The sequence below is a fragment of the Lissotriton vulgaris genome, chromosome 3_1 (assembly GCF_964263255.1).
Source record: "Lissotriton vulgaris chromosome 3_1, aLisVul1.2, whole genome shotgun sequence".
NCBI classification, from domain to species: Eukaryota; Metazoa; Chordata; class Amphibia; order Caudata; family Salamandridae; genus Lissotriton; species Lissotriton vulgaris.
This window is the reverse complement of record NC_141689.1, coordinates 1,773,679,915-1,773,697,703: the sequence shown is the minus strand read 5'-3', so window position 1 is coordinate 1,773,697,703 and position 17,789 is coordinate 1,773,679,915. Positions and strand designations below refer to the sequence as shown.

The 17,789-nt window shown below is 48.7% G+C and overlaps 1 protein-coding gene across 15 annotated transcripts in view; it reads left to right on the top strand.

The window, feature by feature from the left end:
- Nucleotides 1-17,789, top strand: part of BLTP1 (bridge-like lipid transfer protein family member 1) — a 1,831,302-nt gene that overhangs the window by 1,688,789 nt on the left and 124,724 nt on the right. For all 15 annotated transcript variants that reach the window (XM_086962202.1, XM_086962209.1, XM_086962198.1 and 12 more), the window contains one exon: nt 15,290-15,447. In XM_086962202.1, the coding sequence (XP_086818328.1) occupies nt 15,290-15,447 (158 nt within the window). The remainder of the gene's footprint in view (nt 1-15,289; nt 15,448-17,789) is intronic.

Here is a 17,789-nt window from a genome sequence, read left to right as displayed (position 1 = left end):
CGCACACAGTAGATATGAGTAGTTTGCTAGATACTTTTTTAGGTAATGGAGTGCCACTGTGCAAAGCAATGACAGCTACCATGATGTCTCCATCCACTCTCGTATGGGAACGATTAATTGAACCTATAACAGCAATCTGGACTGCCATCTTTGCAGCTTTATCAGGCAGTGAATGCCCAGCAATGTTTATTTGGTTACTCAAAGTATGAATTCCATGAGCTTGTGGCAAATATTCTTTTAAATGTGCCACCTTTCCCAAAAGAAACTTGTGCTTGATAGTATTCCCTTTTGAGTCTCTTAATCCATTTTGGTCCTAAAATTTTAAGTGCTCATTGAATGGCTGGACACAATAATGCGAATCACACACTTTAATTGTAAAGAAAATTCATAATCATATTTTTCTAGTGCCAGAATTAGAGCTTTGAGTTCAGCCAGCTGAGCAGTACAGTCATCTAGGGATTGTGGAAGACTCCATCCCTCATCCCTTCATGTACCACTGCCTAAGCGGCAGAGTATCATTGTTTAGTTCCAACTACGGGCTGGGCTGAACCATCAGTATAGACAATGAAGTTATACTGATCAAGAACGAAAAACATCATTGGGCACAGATTATTCTTGTTCATCTTGTAGGGATTCTTGTGTTTGAAGTGTAGGGTCAAAGACATAGTCTATGTGTGTAGCTGTTAAGGAGGCGGCCTACTGTACCCATCTAGGATATAAGGTTTTCACATTTGGAGCACTGACCCTGGTGGCACCCTCTAAGGCTGGTATGGGAGTAACTTCAATTATGCATGTCCCTTGAGCCACTGATCCTTCCTTCATAACACCTGTCTGAATAGCAGTTTTTTATGTAGGAGCAAAACGCTTTTCTACATTGGAAAAAAAATGCAATTTATTTGCTATCAGTACTGTATCGATTTTATTTAAAGTGACATGTATAGTCTGTCTCCCCCTCAATTATGTGGATCACCAAATTCGTGGTGTTTACACGTGTGTAAATGTCTGGATGCAAGCATGCCAGTTTGCAGTGTACTTGGAATCTGCGTATATTCTGGTGTCCAATGTTTGCTTAAAAAGTATGAACGTATTAAGTCATAGAACGGTTTTACCCATTAGGGCGTAGTCTGGTGTAGGAAGTCCCCAGTGCTAATGTTCTTTCCTTAACCTGTACCATTGTTTCATAATTATCACCTCTTTAGGCTCCATGTAATTCCTTAGTAAATAGTACCCCTGTTTCCAAGGGTATTTGGACTAAAGAGGGTTCCTAAGGTCTGCAGCATGAATTGTGCCACCCTAAGGGACCCCTCACCAAGCTCAAGCAAACCGCTATTGTTGCCTGTGTGTCTTGGTGCAGAGAAAAGTGAGTCATCATGGCACACATCCTTGTGTGCCATGCCTACAAAAAGTACATGTGGTGTAGGTAAGTCACCCCTACAGCAAGCTTTACAGCCCTAAGGCAGGGTACACTATACCTGATGTGTGGGCATATCTGCGTGAGTGGCTTTGTCCCTGTGAAATCTAAGTATCTTCTTAGATACCACAAGTGCACAGGGAAGTCATAACAAGTACATGGGCTGGACACTTGTGATAATGAGTCCCCCAGCTACATGATGCCTTCACTGTACCCCCAGATGTGTGGAACCAAACATCTCATCTTAATAAACCCACACTGATGCCAGTGATGGATTTGTTAAACTGTGCACCCAGTGGGCACCTTAGAGGAGCTCACTGAGAACCTACCAACTACAAGTGTGTTGAGTGACTTGTCTTGACTAGCTAGCCACCAAAGATGAGTTTCTGCCCCCCTGAGGTGAGAGCGCTTGCAGAGGCCAAGAACAAAGCCTGCTCTGGCGGGAGGGTTTTACCCCGCCTCCATGCTAGATCTGCATTCCAGGGCAGGAAACCTCCAAGGCCCCACCACCTTTGTTAAGCAATCCTGACCTTTCCAGATAGTGGAGATGCCTTCCCGCACATCCAGACTCCACTTTTGGCGGGAAGACAGGCTAGAAAATGAGTAAGATTAGGAGTTGTATCCCACACCAAGCCAGCACAATCCCTAAGGCGGACAAGCTGTTGTGAACACCACCTTTTCAGATTCCTCCATCTTATTTTGGACAGAATTAATATAGAAGGACGATGAAGAGTCACTGGCTAGCGAGAGGAGCAGAAGTGATGTGGACTTTTTGGGGCGAAAACCTGCCTGCTCACAACTCTCTTGACAGTTGTGACAGAGTCACTCGTTCTGCAAGCTGGAGATCTACCACAGCCTTGGTTAGCCAGCCAGCGCTTAAAACATCGCCTACAGTCTCCCTTGGAGTAGAGGAGCTACACCCCTGCAGTCCGCAGGCACCGAAAAGCAGAGTCTGATACACCGCCTTGCGGCTCCTCGGCCTGACCTACACCACAATCTACCAAGAAGAGGTATGCGTGCTCGGGAGGGTCAGATGTGTCTCCCTACCAATAGGAATGGCACCAGGACCAACCATAGCCGGGCAGCACCATCCCCGGGGTGCTGGATGTCTTGTACCAAAGAGCAGTCCAATCCAGATTATCACTGCACCACGACCGAGCAGCTGTCGAGGAACGCCAGCATTACCGAGACCCACTTTGTGAGTTGCCCAGCTGTCCTGATTTTGCCCCTGCCAGCTGTTTGTTCTAACCACGAAGGTCATCTTTGCGCATCCAGCCCAGCTGACCGAACACCTCTGCACCCGAGCCACTTGACCCGGGTCCCAAAGAACCATTTGTGCTCCCTTACTCTAAGACCACTTGCAACCCAGGACTTGTCCCCAAGTCCCCCTATGCAGCCTGTTTTCAGGTGCCCCCTTCTCCATATCGCACAGTTACAACCCACTAGCACCCTGCTACTGGCTAATCCCTGGCAGTTCCCAAAGAACTGCTGGTAGTACTGTGGACCGTGGCCCATTACAATCCAAAACCTTAATGGTGAACCCCTGGAACGACTGTACTTACTGTTATACATATATATGTATTTTCTTCCTATAGAGTTGCATTGTGCTTAAAGGCGCACAGCTTTGAAACGTTGAATTACCTGTGAAAATTGATAACAAAAAGAGTATTTTCTTTTGAACGAAGTTCTTGGTTTTACAAAATATATAAAAAGAAGTTTTCTTTTTCGAACTGCTTACCCACACTACCACAAAAGAGAGATTTAGTACTATCTAATTCAGCCCCTTTAACCCGTTGCATGCTTGTGACGGAACCACTCCGTCACAAGCCACGGGTGAGCTGTGCTTGTGACGGAACGGTTCCGTCACGGCCCACTCGCCGCGCCTGCGCGGCGCTGATTTCGCGCCTGCACTGACGCTTTAAGGGCGGGTTTGTGACGGAACCGTTCCGTCACAAGCACAGCTCACCCGCGAGCCGCGACGGAGCGGTTCCGTCACTAGTATGGAGCGGCCGCCCCACCCCCTTAGCACTGCGGCAGAATAGCCGCCGCAGCGAAGGGGTTAAACCAATTAGGTATCCACTGGACTCTACACACAGTGTACTTCATTTTTGTGCACTATATAGGGAGCCAGCTTCCTTCATCTGGTATATATTGTCTTCCGAAGCTGAAAAAGCCCAATAATGTTTAGAGCTTTTTAATGGTATTTGGTGTTCTTAGAGTGCATATTTCTCTAAGAAAAATGCATAGCTAAGCTCTTGCCTTTATTTGATAACATGTATCCCAAAACCAGGACACTGATATAGGCAATTTTTGTTTTCTGGAAGATGGATTTGTGGCCATTTTCAGCAAAACCCACAACTATGTGATCCACTCTGACCAGATGCATATCTAAATCATAATCCATAAGATGTATGTCCGCGACATAGGACAATGCTTCTGTGTCAGTTTCTTGTAGAATTTATATTATATGGGCATAGAACAAGCCTGGGCAATCGACAAAATCCTTATTGTAACTGCAGCGCAGTGAATGCAGTTAAATCTTTGCTTTCAGGCGCTATGTTTTAACAGAGAAGCCATTTGAAAAGTCAAATGTTGTTTTATATTTTTTGTGCACTATGTTGTTTATTAGTGCTGCACTGTGTGTATGTTTTATTGATCTATATGAATGGGCCGGTTTCACAACTGGAAACAAAGGATTGTTCATTGGTGAAATGCAAGGCTCAATGATGCCTTGGTGTTCTAGCTATGTTAGTATTTCTCTAATCTGAGCTTTAGCTTCATGGTTATGGGTATTCTGCAGTAAGGTGAGTCTTTAAATTCGTCATGATTGCGATATAAAGCCTGGGCTAGTGTAAGAGCCCACTCTCCGACATGCACTTACCTGTGTTACGGAAAAAGATGGTGTTATAATATCTTCCCCCGTGGGACTTTCCGAACAAACTCAGGTCTCCAATCTCTTTCAGCCAGAAGAATGTTGTGAGTGTTATAATTTTCCCAAAAAAGTTCTGTAATGGTATGAGTGATGTCACCCTCAATTTGAATATCCAAGTCAAAATATCTTTCAGGAGAGCTAACCTGCTGGTCTGGTGTTTCCATTTAAATAAATCATTAGTTACTCTTGCCACCAGAAAATCTGAAACAGTCTGGCAAACTATTGTGACATCTGCCATGCTGTCTAGCAGTGTGAGTGCTCATTCCTTGTTCTGAAGAAGTGTCCTCAATATGTGTGGCATATTTAACAGAAATACCTGCCACTTTCTTCTTTTTGGATTGAGGCTTTTACTGTGGAAGTTTTTCTTCCTTATTTTATGATGACATCATATGACCGCTGAGTCCTTTCTTGGTTTCATGTACTTTCCTGGTCTGTGCTCTGATCGCTTCTGTGTCTGAATGTTTGTCGGGTGAGTCCCGAAAGGAACAAGAAAGGCGGTATCAGTATATTGATACCTATCAGGCTGTTTAAGTGTTTCACAGTTCCGCAAATTATAGCGTTTCTCAGAGAAATCCGGTTGGAGAGATTCATCCTGTGACTGTCTTTTCTTTATTTTTCTGCTTATCCAGTGTTTTTAGAAGACTCAAGTGCCTGTTTCAATTTATCCTTATTAGAATTAACCTTAAGTTGTGGGCTTTTAAGTCTGGTTCCCATATTATCTCAATCTATAGATCTATAGGTCTCAACAATAATCTTTGGTAATTCACACTCTTGTTCTGCTAATGGAACCTAAGTGAGGCGTTGACGTACCGCCAAAGCTGCTGCTTCCCTTTAATATTACTTAAAATAATTGAGGCGTCTAGGCATAATTGCCAATTAGTTTGATTCCCAAGTCCAGAGCCAATGCAGCCCCGTATTAATTTTGAATCTGTTTTAGCACATCTGGCAAAAAAACAATAGATAGTGTACCATGTGTAATGGTATATATCTGAAACAGACACGTTAGTGATAGATTCCTTACCTTAGAATATCCCCAGGCGTCAGACTGGATCCGGGAATTTTTTCGTAGCAGTACCCTTGCGCATCGGTAGGCGTCGTCTGCGGCTCCGCGTCCGTCGTCGGCGTCGTGGGCGCTGTGATGACGTCGTCGGAGTACTTAGACGCGCCTCCACGTGCTGACGTCAGTTCTTCTTTTTACCACGCCAGCAAGCGCAGATCTAGAAAAAGCAGTACTTTAGTCACTTTTTGACTAGACTTTTTTGATCCCTTTTGATAATTTTTCTTGAGTCTTGCGACTCCGGACGGTGCCGATAGGGATGCCTGGTTTCAAGCCTTGTGAGGATTGCGACCGACTGATGTCGGTCACCGACCCTCACCGTCGGTTTCTCCACCGTCTCGGCGTCGACCATGACGACAAGACCTTACCCGACTCCCGGGCTCTGACTTTGAAAGCTAGGCGGGAGCGGTCCCGCAAGCGACTCGAAATCCGGCAGTTGGCCCCGCGTAGCCAGAGGTCCCGATCCCACAAGAGGTCGTGGGACCGGTCGCGGTGTCTGAGCCATCACAGCTCCAAGAGTCTGCATCACTCCTCCGGGTCGAAGTCGTCGTCAGGTAAGCACAAGAAGTAGAAGAGACGTCATCGCTCTTCTGACTCCCCCCCCCCCGACGTTCGCGCGACGCGCGCGGCCGGGGGTTTGGGAGACACCGCCCACGCGACTCCGTCGGAGTCGCGGGCGTCGCGGCCTGCTCCACACCCTCCGGTCCCTGGGCAGGACGCGACGCCGGGGTAGATCGAGCGCTTCCTCATAGCCATGAGGATCCTCTCTTCCCCGACTGGTTCCGCGGCGCCTTCGGGCCCAGCGGACCGGTTTGGGACCCCTAGCGGGTCGGGTGCTTCGGCCCGACTCCGTCGGGTGCTTTCGCCCCCACGCCGCCGGCGCCTTCAGGCCTGGCCCTGCAGGTCCCCACTGGATCCGCTTCGGGATCCGGGTCGTCGCCGGTTGACCTAACGACCTCACCGGCGCCGGTCCTGAAGGTGTCACCTCCGGCGCCGTCCTCGGGCGGCGCCGTACCCGATGCCTTCCTCGCTCTGGTTCCGGCATCGGAACGGCGCCGCTGGGCGCCGCTTTTGATGCCGCCTGGGGAGTTTAGCTTCTATGAACCGGCCTCATTGTTTGACAACCCTGATTATCAGAGGATGGGTGAAGAGGAGTATTGGGAGGGGTCTGAGGACCCTCTGACCCGAGAGTCAGTCTCAAGAGGACTGGACAGGTGGACTTGGGGATGCCAGTGGTCTGGACACCTCACCAGATACTAGCTTTGTCTCGCCTCCTACCGTGGCTACGGAGGAGGGGGCAACCTACAGTGTGGTGTTGATGAGGGCAGCCAAGGCCTTGGGCCTTGAGGTCCCCGTTGCGGCCGTGAGGACTAACCTCCTCACTGAGGTCCTTAAACCGCAGTCAAGCTCGACTGAGCCTCTGCTGCCTTTTTATGGGGCCTTGACTGAGGTTCATTTGGGCACTTGGTCCAGGCCCGCTACGGGTTCGCCCGTCGATAGGAATGTGGCCAGACACCACCGCCCGGCCCCGGGCGACCGATGTTTCCTGTCCACCCACCCCACCCCCGAGAGCCTGGTCATCCAGGTTTCAAATTCCCAGACCGCATTGCCGTCGGCTCCGCTGGACAGGGAATCCAAGAGGTATGAGCAGTACGGCAAAAAGGTATTTTCCTCCCTTAGTCTGGGACTGCGGTCTTCCAACACTGCATGCCTACCGTTGGAGGTACGGGCCAAACTCGGCCAAGCCCTTGTGGAAGGCCGGGATGCAGCAAAATATTCTATCCGGTGTGGGCTGGATACCACCGACTCACTAGGCAGAGCAATGGCAACGACAGTGGTGATTCATCACCATGCCTGGTTGAGGTCCGCCAACTTTTCGGCTGATGTCCAGAATACACTGATGGACATGCCGTTTGATGGCCGTCGCCTTTTTGGTGACATAGCAGACCATGCGCTTGAGCGCTTTAAGGACTCCAGGGGTATGGCCAAGTCCTTGGGCCTCTCGGTCCCACGCCAGCAAACGGGTGCCTTTCGCTCCTTTCGTGGCCAAGGAAGGGGCGCCCCACACGTGCTGCCAGCCACGGGCCGCAGACTGACATCCAGCACGGTGGCGGATGTGGTAACCACCGTGGCCGTGCTCGGGGACAACGACGAGGCCAGTCCACATCCATCCCCGCAGCATCCGCCTCAAAGCCTTCTAGTCCGAGCTTTCAGGCCCACATGATGCCAGTGGGGGGCAGGGTTTACCATCACCTCCTTCACTGGCGCAACATCACTTCGGACAGGTGGGTGCTGCAAATCGTCCGAAGGGGCTACTCCCTCCCCTACGAGGTGACCCCTCCAGCCATGGCGCCGCAGTACCACCGCGTGTCGGGGGATCACGTGGATCTTCTGCAAGAGGTAGTTACGGCCCTCTTGGCCAAGGGGGCCATCGAGCGGGTTCCTGGGACAGAAGTAGCGTGTGGCTGTTACTCCCACTACTTTCAGGTTTCCAAGAAACGCCCTATCTTGAACCTGCGGAACGTCAACGACTTCCTCCGGAAGGAGAAGTTCAAGATGCTGACTTTGGATCAGGTCTTAGCTGCCCTGGACCCGGGAGACTAAATGGTAGCGTTGGACTTGCAGGACGTTTATTTTCACATCCCCGTCCTGCCGGCCCACCGGCGTTACCTGCGGTTCACGGTAGGCCACGAGCACTTTCAGTTTACCGTGCTCCCCTTCGGCTTTACCAGCGCCTCACGGGTGTTCACGAACGTGATGGCGATGGTCGCAGCTCATCTGCGCAGGTTAGAGGTTTCAGTCTTCCCCAACCTCGACGACTGGTTGTTGAAGGCGGGCTCGCCCCAGACAATTGTCAGCCACCTCCAGACTACGGCCGACCTCCTGCACCTGCTGGGGTTCCCCATCAATGTGCCGAAGTCACACCTGTGTCCCTCTCAGAAGCTCCTCTTCATCGGAGCGGTTCTAGAGTCAGCGCAGTTTCGGGTTCATCCTCCCGAACAGCGGGTTCGGGATATTCAGGCTCTGATTCCGATCTTTCAGCCATTATCCTGAGTCTCGGTCAGGTTGACGCTGCGGCTTCTGGGGCTGATGGCCTCCTGCATCCTTCTGGTGCATCACGCCAGGTGGCGGATGCGGGCTCTGCAGTGGGACCTGAAGTTTCAGTGGGCCCAGCATCAGGGTAACTTGTCCGACCATGTCTTGATCTCAGAGGGCACTGCAAGACAGCTGCAGTGGTGGCTCACAGACCGCGATTGGGTCAGCGGCAGATCCCTCTCCCTACCCCAACCGGAGCACGTAGTTGTGACGGACGCGTCCCTCCAGGGCTGGGGGGACGACATGGGAGAGGCGGAGATCAGAGGCCTCTGGTCTCCGGCGGAGTCCCGGCTCCACATCAACCTTCTGGAGCTGCGGGCGATCCGGCTTGCACTGAAGGCATTCCTCCCCTCTCTCCGAGGGAGTGTAGTGCAGGGGTTCACTGACAACACCACCGCCATGTGGTACTGCAACAAACAGGGCGGGGTGGGGTCGTGGACCCTATGCTGGGAGGCTCTGCGCCTCTGGCAGTGGCTGGAACATCAGGGCGTGACCCTGGTGGTTCAACACCTGGCAGGTTCCCTGAACGCCAGGGCGGACTAACTCAGCCGTCTGTGCATGATGGATCACGAACGGCATCTGAACTCGGACGTGGCGCAAGGCCTCTTTCAGCAGTGGGGAGAGCCTTGGTTAGATCTATTCGCCACAGAAGAGAACGCGCAATGTCATCAGTTCTGCGTGTTGGAATTTCCAAGGCGGCACTTGCTCGAAGACACTTTTCGTCACGAGTGGAGCTGCGGTCTGTTGTACGCCTTTCCGCCTATATCACTTTTACCCAGAGTGCCTAATGAGATCAGATGCGACCGGGCCCAAGTTATCCTTGTGGCTCCGGGTTGGGCATAAAGATACTGGTATCCCAAGCTACTCAGCATGTCTGTCGATCCTCCGATTCATATGCCTCTTCAGGAGGACCTTCTGTCGCAGCAGCAGGGGACGGTCCTCCTCCCGAACCTGTCCAGTCTCAACTTACATGCGTGGAGATTGAGCGGTGGCAGTTGAGGCCTTTTGACTTGCCTCCTGAAGTCTGTAATGTGATTCTGGCAGCCAGGCATCCCTCCACAAAATCGGTATACGCCTGCTGACGTAAATAAATAATTTACTCTCTTAATTTCTATGCAGGTAAGTACTTAATCAATAATAACTCAATTCGGTTGAAAAAAAACAGAGTCCGTGGTGTTAGAGTTCTAAGGGGTTTTATTCCTTAAAAAGGAATGGTCTGAATCAGAATATCATGTTCTGACCACCACACAGGGTGTCAGAAGGGATAGAGCGCTACATTTTATTTACAGTACATAGCTTATATACTTATTGTACAACATTAGAAACAGTATAGGAGGCGTAACAGCTGAGAGAAGACAAGATAACAGTATGCACGTGGTACAATTACGTAAGCAGAAGGCGTAAACTAGGCGTAACTGGAGGTGTGTTCTAGAAACGTCACAAGTAGGTGACACACGTGGGTGGCACTAAACTAGAGATGTTGCAATGTCAGCAGAAATCGGAAGCTTGGATGCGCGCGCAGCTGCATGACGTGTGATGCACGTGGGACTGGAGGGTGCATGGGGACTTGACATTTACACTGACGGAAAGAGACAGAAGTCTGGCATGTCAGATCAACTTGTGCTTCTATCATATCTGATATCTGATGTTTAGGAACTAGACTATCTGAGCGGAAAGGTCTCTAGAGCAGAAGCTATTCTATACTAACTGTGAGTGCGTGTATAAGCGCCTGGGTGTCTGCAAGAGGAAGTGTGGGGGCCTGAGCCTTCCATGGAAGCATGGCAACGGAGGCTATGAATTACTTGAATTAATTGCATAAAGACAGGTCGGCCCTTTGGCCCTGCAGCTGAGGAAGGATGTTTACTGAAGCTAGCAGGCTGGAATGTATCTTCGGGGAGGAAAACAGATAACTCGAAGGTTATAGTCAATCTTGGCAGGCAGCAGGCTGAGCTGAGCACGGAGGGCCGCGCTAGAAGTAAGTCAGAGTTCACGGGTACGGGGGGCAGCCTGGGCTGCTTGCTCTCAGAGTCAGAGAACAGAGAGGTCTGGATGGCAGAAATTCAGGCCTACTTGGGCAGAACTGAAAAACGTGTAGGATGCACCTTAAAAAGACGTTGGCAAGGCATACTTAGGAACGGACCATTGAACCCATTCATGGTGGGTCTGAAAGAAGACATGTTAACGGTGGACGCAAATGTATCTGCGTCTTCATAGCTGGCACAGGAGGGAAGTTACATGCACTTTAATCTCGTACATGGAGTCGGTGGGGTACTCGCTAGGGAACACAACTTGACCATAAAATTTATATTACCTCACTGCAGGTGGAACAAATTTGTGGCATGGTGCACAGCAAAGGCTGTGGATCCCCTTTCTGCCCCTCTTTCAGAGGTTCTCCTCTTTCTTCTTTCTAGTGCCCAGCAGGGCTCTGCTCTAGACACTATCAAGGGCTACCTCTCTGCTATTTCCGCCTTCTTAAGGCTCCCTGATCAGCTCTCTTTGTTCAAGTCCCCAGTTGTAAATAGGTTTTTGAAGGGCATCACTCATATGTTCCCTCCTGTTCCTTTTGTGATGCCTCAGTGGGACTTGAACCTTGTCCTGACTTATCTGATGTGCGCTCCTTTCGAGCCACTTCATAACTGTCCTCTTCGTCTCCTAACTCTCAAGACTGCATTACCTCTGCCAGGAGGGTGAGTGAGCTCAAGGCTCTTTCCTCTAAACCTCCTTTCCTTTCTATCCATCCGGACAAAGTTGTGTTGCGGACGCGACCCTCTTTCCTGCCCAAAGTAGTCACAGCCTTCCACATCGGGCAGTCCATCACCTTGGCCACCTTCTTTCCGGCTCCGCATAACTCGAAAGAGGAAGAGAGGCTCCACCGTCTGGACCCAAAACGTGCGCTCTCATTCTATTTGGATCGCACACGCCAGCTCTGGGTGGATGACCAACTCTTTGTTGGTTATGTGGGCGCTAAGAAAGGTCGGGTGGTGCACAAGCGGACCTTCTCTCGGTGGGTCGTGTTGTGCATCAAGGTCTGTTACTCTTTGGCTAAAAAGGAGCCTCCGGTTGGGCTGAGGGCCCATTCTACTACAGCCCTTGGTCGGGGAGTCCCCTTGCAGGACATCTGTCAGGCAGCTACATGGGCCTCGCTGCACACGTTTGCAAGACACTACTGCCTGGACAGCCAAGTCAGGAGAGATTGCTTTTTCGGCCGTTCCGTTCTCCAGGACTTTCTGGTGTGATGATTGTAGGAAGGTGGATATCTGACTATGGTTGCCCCCAACTTTTTGCCTGGTGTTTTGCTGGTTTTTCGACTTAGTTGACCTGGGAACCTGCTATTCAGCACCCCAGGCCCACTGCTCTCTCTGTAAAATGGATTCCATGTACTATAGGTACATATCTAATTGGATACTGAGTCACCTTATCAGCCCCTGTACAGTGTACCTTAGATACCCAGGGCAAAGGTGCACCCAGGGCCTACCAGGGGCTGCAGCATGTATTATGCCACCCCTGGCTGGCCATCCAAATCTGACACAACTGGCTGCACGACAGCTGGGGCAAGGTGGTGTACTCACCCTTTGCTTTAGATATAGTATCTCTATATCTAACCCTAAAATGGACACATATATTCCTATCAGTCACTCCTATGGCAGGCCTTAACAATCCTGAAGGCAGAGTACTTGGAATTATGTGAGATGGTGCTCTGGCATGAGCTGAGCCCGTTTGCAGCTTGCGGAACCAAGTCCTAATAGCTGTTCCATGATAACGCGTACCATATACACTTAAGTGCATTATAATCCTTGCGGTTATTTGCTAACTTTGGTATCGCATTATCAAAACATGTCGAGTAAGGTGTCATACGAATTGGAATACTAACCCCTCGCCAATTCTGGCGACGGGGTTAGCATTCCACCCTTCTAGAGGGACACGACATGGATGTAACTGTGAACCCCGGTTAAAGTTAACTCGAGCCTCAGCATCTCAAAATAGATGCTGCCACCACAGACACAAGTCTGACCTCCTGCTGCTGGGAGTCCTTCCAGCGAGGGAGGCTTGGACAAAGGGTTTCCTGCCTTGGGAGGTGCTAGCACCACCCCAGACAGGATTTTGTGTATTAGGTAGGACAGGGCTGAAAGGAATGAGACATGCCTGGGGCACACAAGGTGTCCCTGTGCATATGCCTTTCCAAACCAGTTCCTGGGGCACTCCAGCCCCAGAGCTGGCGCAGGACCGGACAAAGGAAAGGGGGTGTAACCACCCCCCTTCCTGGTCCCACCCAGAGGAAGGACCTAGTCGTAGTGCAGCCCCCTTTAGCTGAATAAAGGTAGGAGCTGGTCCCATTCCAAATTAGATTATCCTGATCAACCTCACAAGAAGAAACTCTGGACCTCGACGTTCTGCTCCACAGAAGACAGAAGGAATCTCCCTTGTGGGCAAGGAGTGTCCACCCTGCATCTGCAGGCACCATCAGCGTACCGCGACTTCCCTTTGTCGTCTTCCTGCAAAGGATCCAGACTTCAGAGCCCGACGAGACCCAGATTCCCAGACCTCTCCGACCTCAACTCACATCTACAGCCGAGCTGAGACCCGTGGGTGCGACAAGACACGTGGGACCGGCCATCTTAAAAGAAGCAGCACTTCGCTCCAGCACGACTTCCGAGGCCTCCTCGTCCAAGTGCTTTGGGGACTGAGAAGCCCCGACCCCGAGCAGCTCCTGCATCGAAGATCAGCCCTCCAGCATCCACAAGATCTGCGTGGGGCCCTTCTGCCTGTTTGCTGCTCGACGCGTTGTCTGGTCACTTGCCGGCTGGCTAGTGACCTCCTAGACGACGAACACCGACAACTTTGCTGCTTGTCTGGTTGCTCCAGACTGGCCCTTGCTCCCTTCCAAAAGAGGAGCACCCCGGACCCTCCTGGGCCACTCCAGACGCCGTTTCCACTCACCGCGTGGGTTGCCTTTGCCAAGGCCTGTTGAACCCGAATCCGGAGACGACACCGCCGACAGCGAGAGCCTGCGTGGGACAGCTCGTGCCTCCATCCTAGTCGTCGAAGACACCACCTGGTCCACGTGGCTGCAGAGACAAGCGTCCACCTTCACCTGATCGCGACGACGACATCTGGTTCCACTCCTGGTTCCACTCCAGTCACTGGCTAGTGACTTTGAACATTGTCCCCTCTGCTTTCAGGTTCCTCTCTTCACCAATCCACCCTTGGATTGCACCGGACATCTTCCTCCTGGTCGCCTGCAGCATTTTTCTTCAAGGCTCCATAGACTTCGACGCGGAAACCCGACACGACTTCGCACCTATGCACCCGCAGCCTGTGGGTGAGGTAACAAGAGCATTTCGGTGCTCAAGGGTAGCTTGACTATCCTAGTGTCCAGTTCCATTGTCGTTTCAGTCCTACCTAGTCAGGAACGTCCGTACTCATCTTTTCTTTAAACTGTACTGACCATAGACGTTTGTACGCATCTCGCGTGTGAGTTCACACTCTGCACACGCGCTCCGTGGGCCTCCTATTACTTACCTCAAGTTAGTATAGCGTGGCCCCAGCGATCCTACAACATCTGGACAGCTCCATTCCTTTAATTGACTTTCGCATTCCATTTATTTAGTATATGATTTGTCGTGCCCCAAGGGCACCATTGTAAATCGTGCAACTTAAACGTATTTTTCCTAAGAGTTTGTCATGTGCTTAGCCCTCTGACCTCATAAAGAGTTCAGAGGTGTATGTTAGTTAATAAATAACTGTTTATTTTCATAACTACCTGTGTGGTGTCCTTTTCATTTGGTATTCAAAGGTTATATGTGGTAAAACAGCTGGCTTCACATGCCATAAAGAGTTTAGCCTAAAGATTGCTTTTGTCCACGCTACTAGGATAGCTGGTCTATAAGGTTGACTTACAACCAATCACCATAAGGGTTGTTTGGACTGATACTAGGTGATCACTAGAACTAGTGAGCATCATATATCAGGCCAACTTCTCACAATGATTGGTTTGCAGACCCACCACCGGGGTTGGTATTGCTGGGGTATCTATTCTAAGGTAAGGAATCTAATACTAACCTGTTTCTTTCAGATGCACAAGTTACTTACCTTCGGTAACGATATATCTGTAAGAAACAGTAGTTAGTATTAGATTCCTTAACGCACCACCCATCCTCCCCGTTCTGTGAACTGACATATCTAGGGTTAAGGTCATCCCCTTTCAGGGCCCTAGTTCCATGGCACCAGTGTTGGTTTTTATCACAGCTCTGCGTTTCTGGCGCGGAAAAGCTATGTATAAGAACTGAGGTCAGCACGCGAGGGCGGCTTCTAAGAACTCCGACGACGTCATCCCCACGCCGACAACGGACGCGGAGCCGCAGACGACGCCTACCGACACGCAGAGGTAAAGCTACGCAAAATTTTCAGTTCCCAGTCTGACACCTGGGGTTATTCTAAGGTAAGGAATCTAATATTAACTACTGTTTCTTAATGATATATCGTTACCAAAGGTAAGTAACTTGTGCCTCACTCCCTTCAGTCCTTTTTAGACTAATTTGCTATGTGCGTCTCCCTCGCCTGCCGCTGGTTTGTACCCATGCGTTCCCGCGGGTGTCCCTCATATGGCTGGGCACCTTGGACTTATATAGTCCATGTCCTCAACGGACAATGGGCACAGAGAGAGAGAAAAAAAGAGAGAATGTGTTACTTAGTTTTGTTAGTACTTTGAAATTGTCATTGTTTTTTTGCATTTATTATGGATAGTGGTAAATGATCTGCCTCTATCTGTGATCTATTACATTTTCCATTTTAGGTGGACCACAAGCGGATTGAAAAGTCAAGGCCGTCTCTCAGTCGGGAGTAACAGAGACAGGGAAATTAGTATGTCTGTTGGCCTAGGAAGATCACAGTTGGATTCTAGAGGAGGGGTGGTTGGAGGAACCATTGATGTAAACGCTCTGGAAATGGTTGGTAAGTTGGAAAGAAGGTCTTAAGTTTGTGTAATAGGCCACAAGCTATACATTTGATTCTGAGATTGAGGTGCCCAACACTAGAAACACATGACTGCTGACTCAGATACTGATACTTCTTTCCATCAAACAGATGTTTTTTCAAATCATTTGGTTAAACTAAGCACCACACTGTTGGGAATTCATTTGGCATGTTTGTTTAAGGTAGTGAGTTGGGCTCAAATATGGTAATAAGAAAAATGGTCAAAGTATTCAAGTTGCAAACCCATAACCACTTAGAATGTATTCTCTGTACAGTTTTTAGAAAACACATCACAAAAATTAATTATATAAAGAGTAGGGCACTGAGTCATCTAAGATGCCGTGAGGAAAAAAATCAAACCTAACCTTCCTGCATTACCCAAGGAACGTTCCAATTGCTGAATTCAACTTTCAGTCTTGGATTTTTCTTTGCTTCCATCAGACTTGTTTTGTACCTGCCATGTACGTAGCAGATGTATAACCCAGAATGTGTGATTGTGATGTAGAATTGTTACCAGTAGTCATGCAAAATGTTATGTGGTTGGTATCTCTAAATCGATGATTTTGGTACTGGTTTGGCCTTATCAAGCTTTTGGCTGTCCCTAGGCTTTTGACATAGTTCTGGGGTTGCCATAACAGACCTGAGTCACATTCAGTGTGTGATGTATTGTGGGTATTGTCCTCTGGCCATATTCTGGGTTAGTTAGCTGTGCTTTGTTCATTGAGCTGAGAGAGCTTGCTTTTTGTTTACAAATGAAAAGCTTTTCTTGTTGCTTACCTGCACATTATTGATTCTAGTTCCAGCCCTTTCTCTATCCAGTCCTACTAACATGAGTCCCATTAAATTGGATCGTAACAGTTATTCAGCTGCCTGGAAAGTACTCCATTTCTTATCCAGGTTGTTATAATAATTATGGCTGTGATGATGCAACATCCTTATTTCTTAACTTGTGAGTGCTGTCGGTACATCACATTTCCTAACTATTTTTCTCAGGCAGAGGCCACACTCTTCCATAAGAACATACATGTTCAGTATGTTTATGCTCTATCTAGGTTACAACCCTACTTTAGAAAATACCATAATGTGCAGTCACAAAAAAACTAAATAAAAACAGTTAAAGTATTGTCACCTAAGCTCATTAATGATACCGGCTTTGGGCCGGCAAAACAGAAATTAAGACCTCTTTGACCATCGAAGGAACAGTTTAAAATATATAGAAGATAATCTTGAGCGTGACAATAGAACAAAACCATCTTCTGAAGTTAGGGCCCTAGAGAAACCTCGACAGAGCCACTTAGTGTTCACAAGGTCCTCACATCAGCCATCTTGGGCTCAAGCAAAGCAAGATCAGGTCAAGAGCATTGTCACATTAAAGATGCTTCGGTGCTAGTGACTGCGTGAGTAGTAGATCGCTAGAGGCACCTTGTGTTGACCCAGGACATGTTGTGGAGGTACTGTAGAGAGAACCCTCAACCCAACCCTCCCCCTCACAATCCACTCTCCTCTTCCTACCCAAATCTCCCATGCAACACCACTCTAACCCCAGCATAACTCTTTGCCGATTTTTCCTCTTTCTATCTCCTTTCAGCGTAGCTCTCTCTTACAACACTCATCACGCTACAAACCAGGATACCCCACATACTTTCCTCACTTTACACATTTTCTCCCACCATACAAACATTAGATAGTTTTACTTCTCTCACCCACATATACATTTCTAAAAAGACCCTCCAATGCTATATGAAGTTCTTCTATTATATATTATACTGTTGTATCCATACGACCTGCTATTTCTCCACCAGGAACAGTTTTTTCTGTATGTCTTTTCAGCTGTACTGTTTTGCTCATACAAAATTCTAATAAAAACATCTTTGAAATAAAAAAATAAGAACAAACCCACTTCTGTACAAGGACCCAATCTCTTCCAGGATACTTTGCGAAATATAATACTTCCATACTATTTAATGCAGAAACGCAATGCTTTTTTTCATTGCCAGCAAAGACCGATTTTGAAGTATCTTTCATTGGTATATCCCCTTCAGAATGCCCCAAGCCTGCACTCCATTGGGGTGCAAAACATGTGCTGGCTTATTTTAGTTCCCAAATCCTCATGTCAAGTCAACAATAATACCAAAACCATCATGAATAATAGAGTAAAATTAAGATATGACAGCCAACTTGTATTGAATATACCCACAATAACTTGGATAAAGCAATTGCCACAAATAAGGAAATAATTCTGCCCTATTTTAATGACAAAGTGAAAGAATAAAAAAACATTTTAATCAGTTCTCAACTTTTTAAAAACTGTGTTTTTTTAG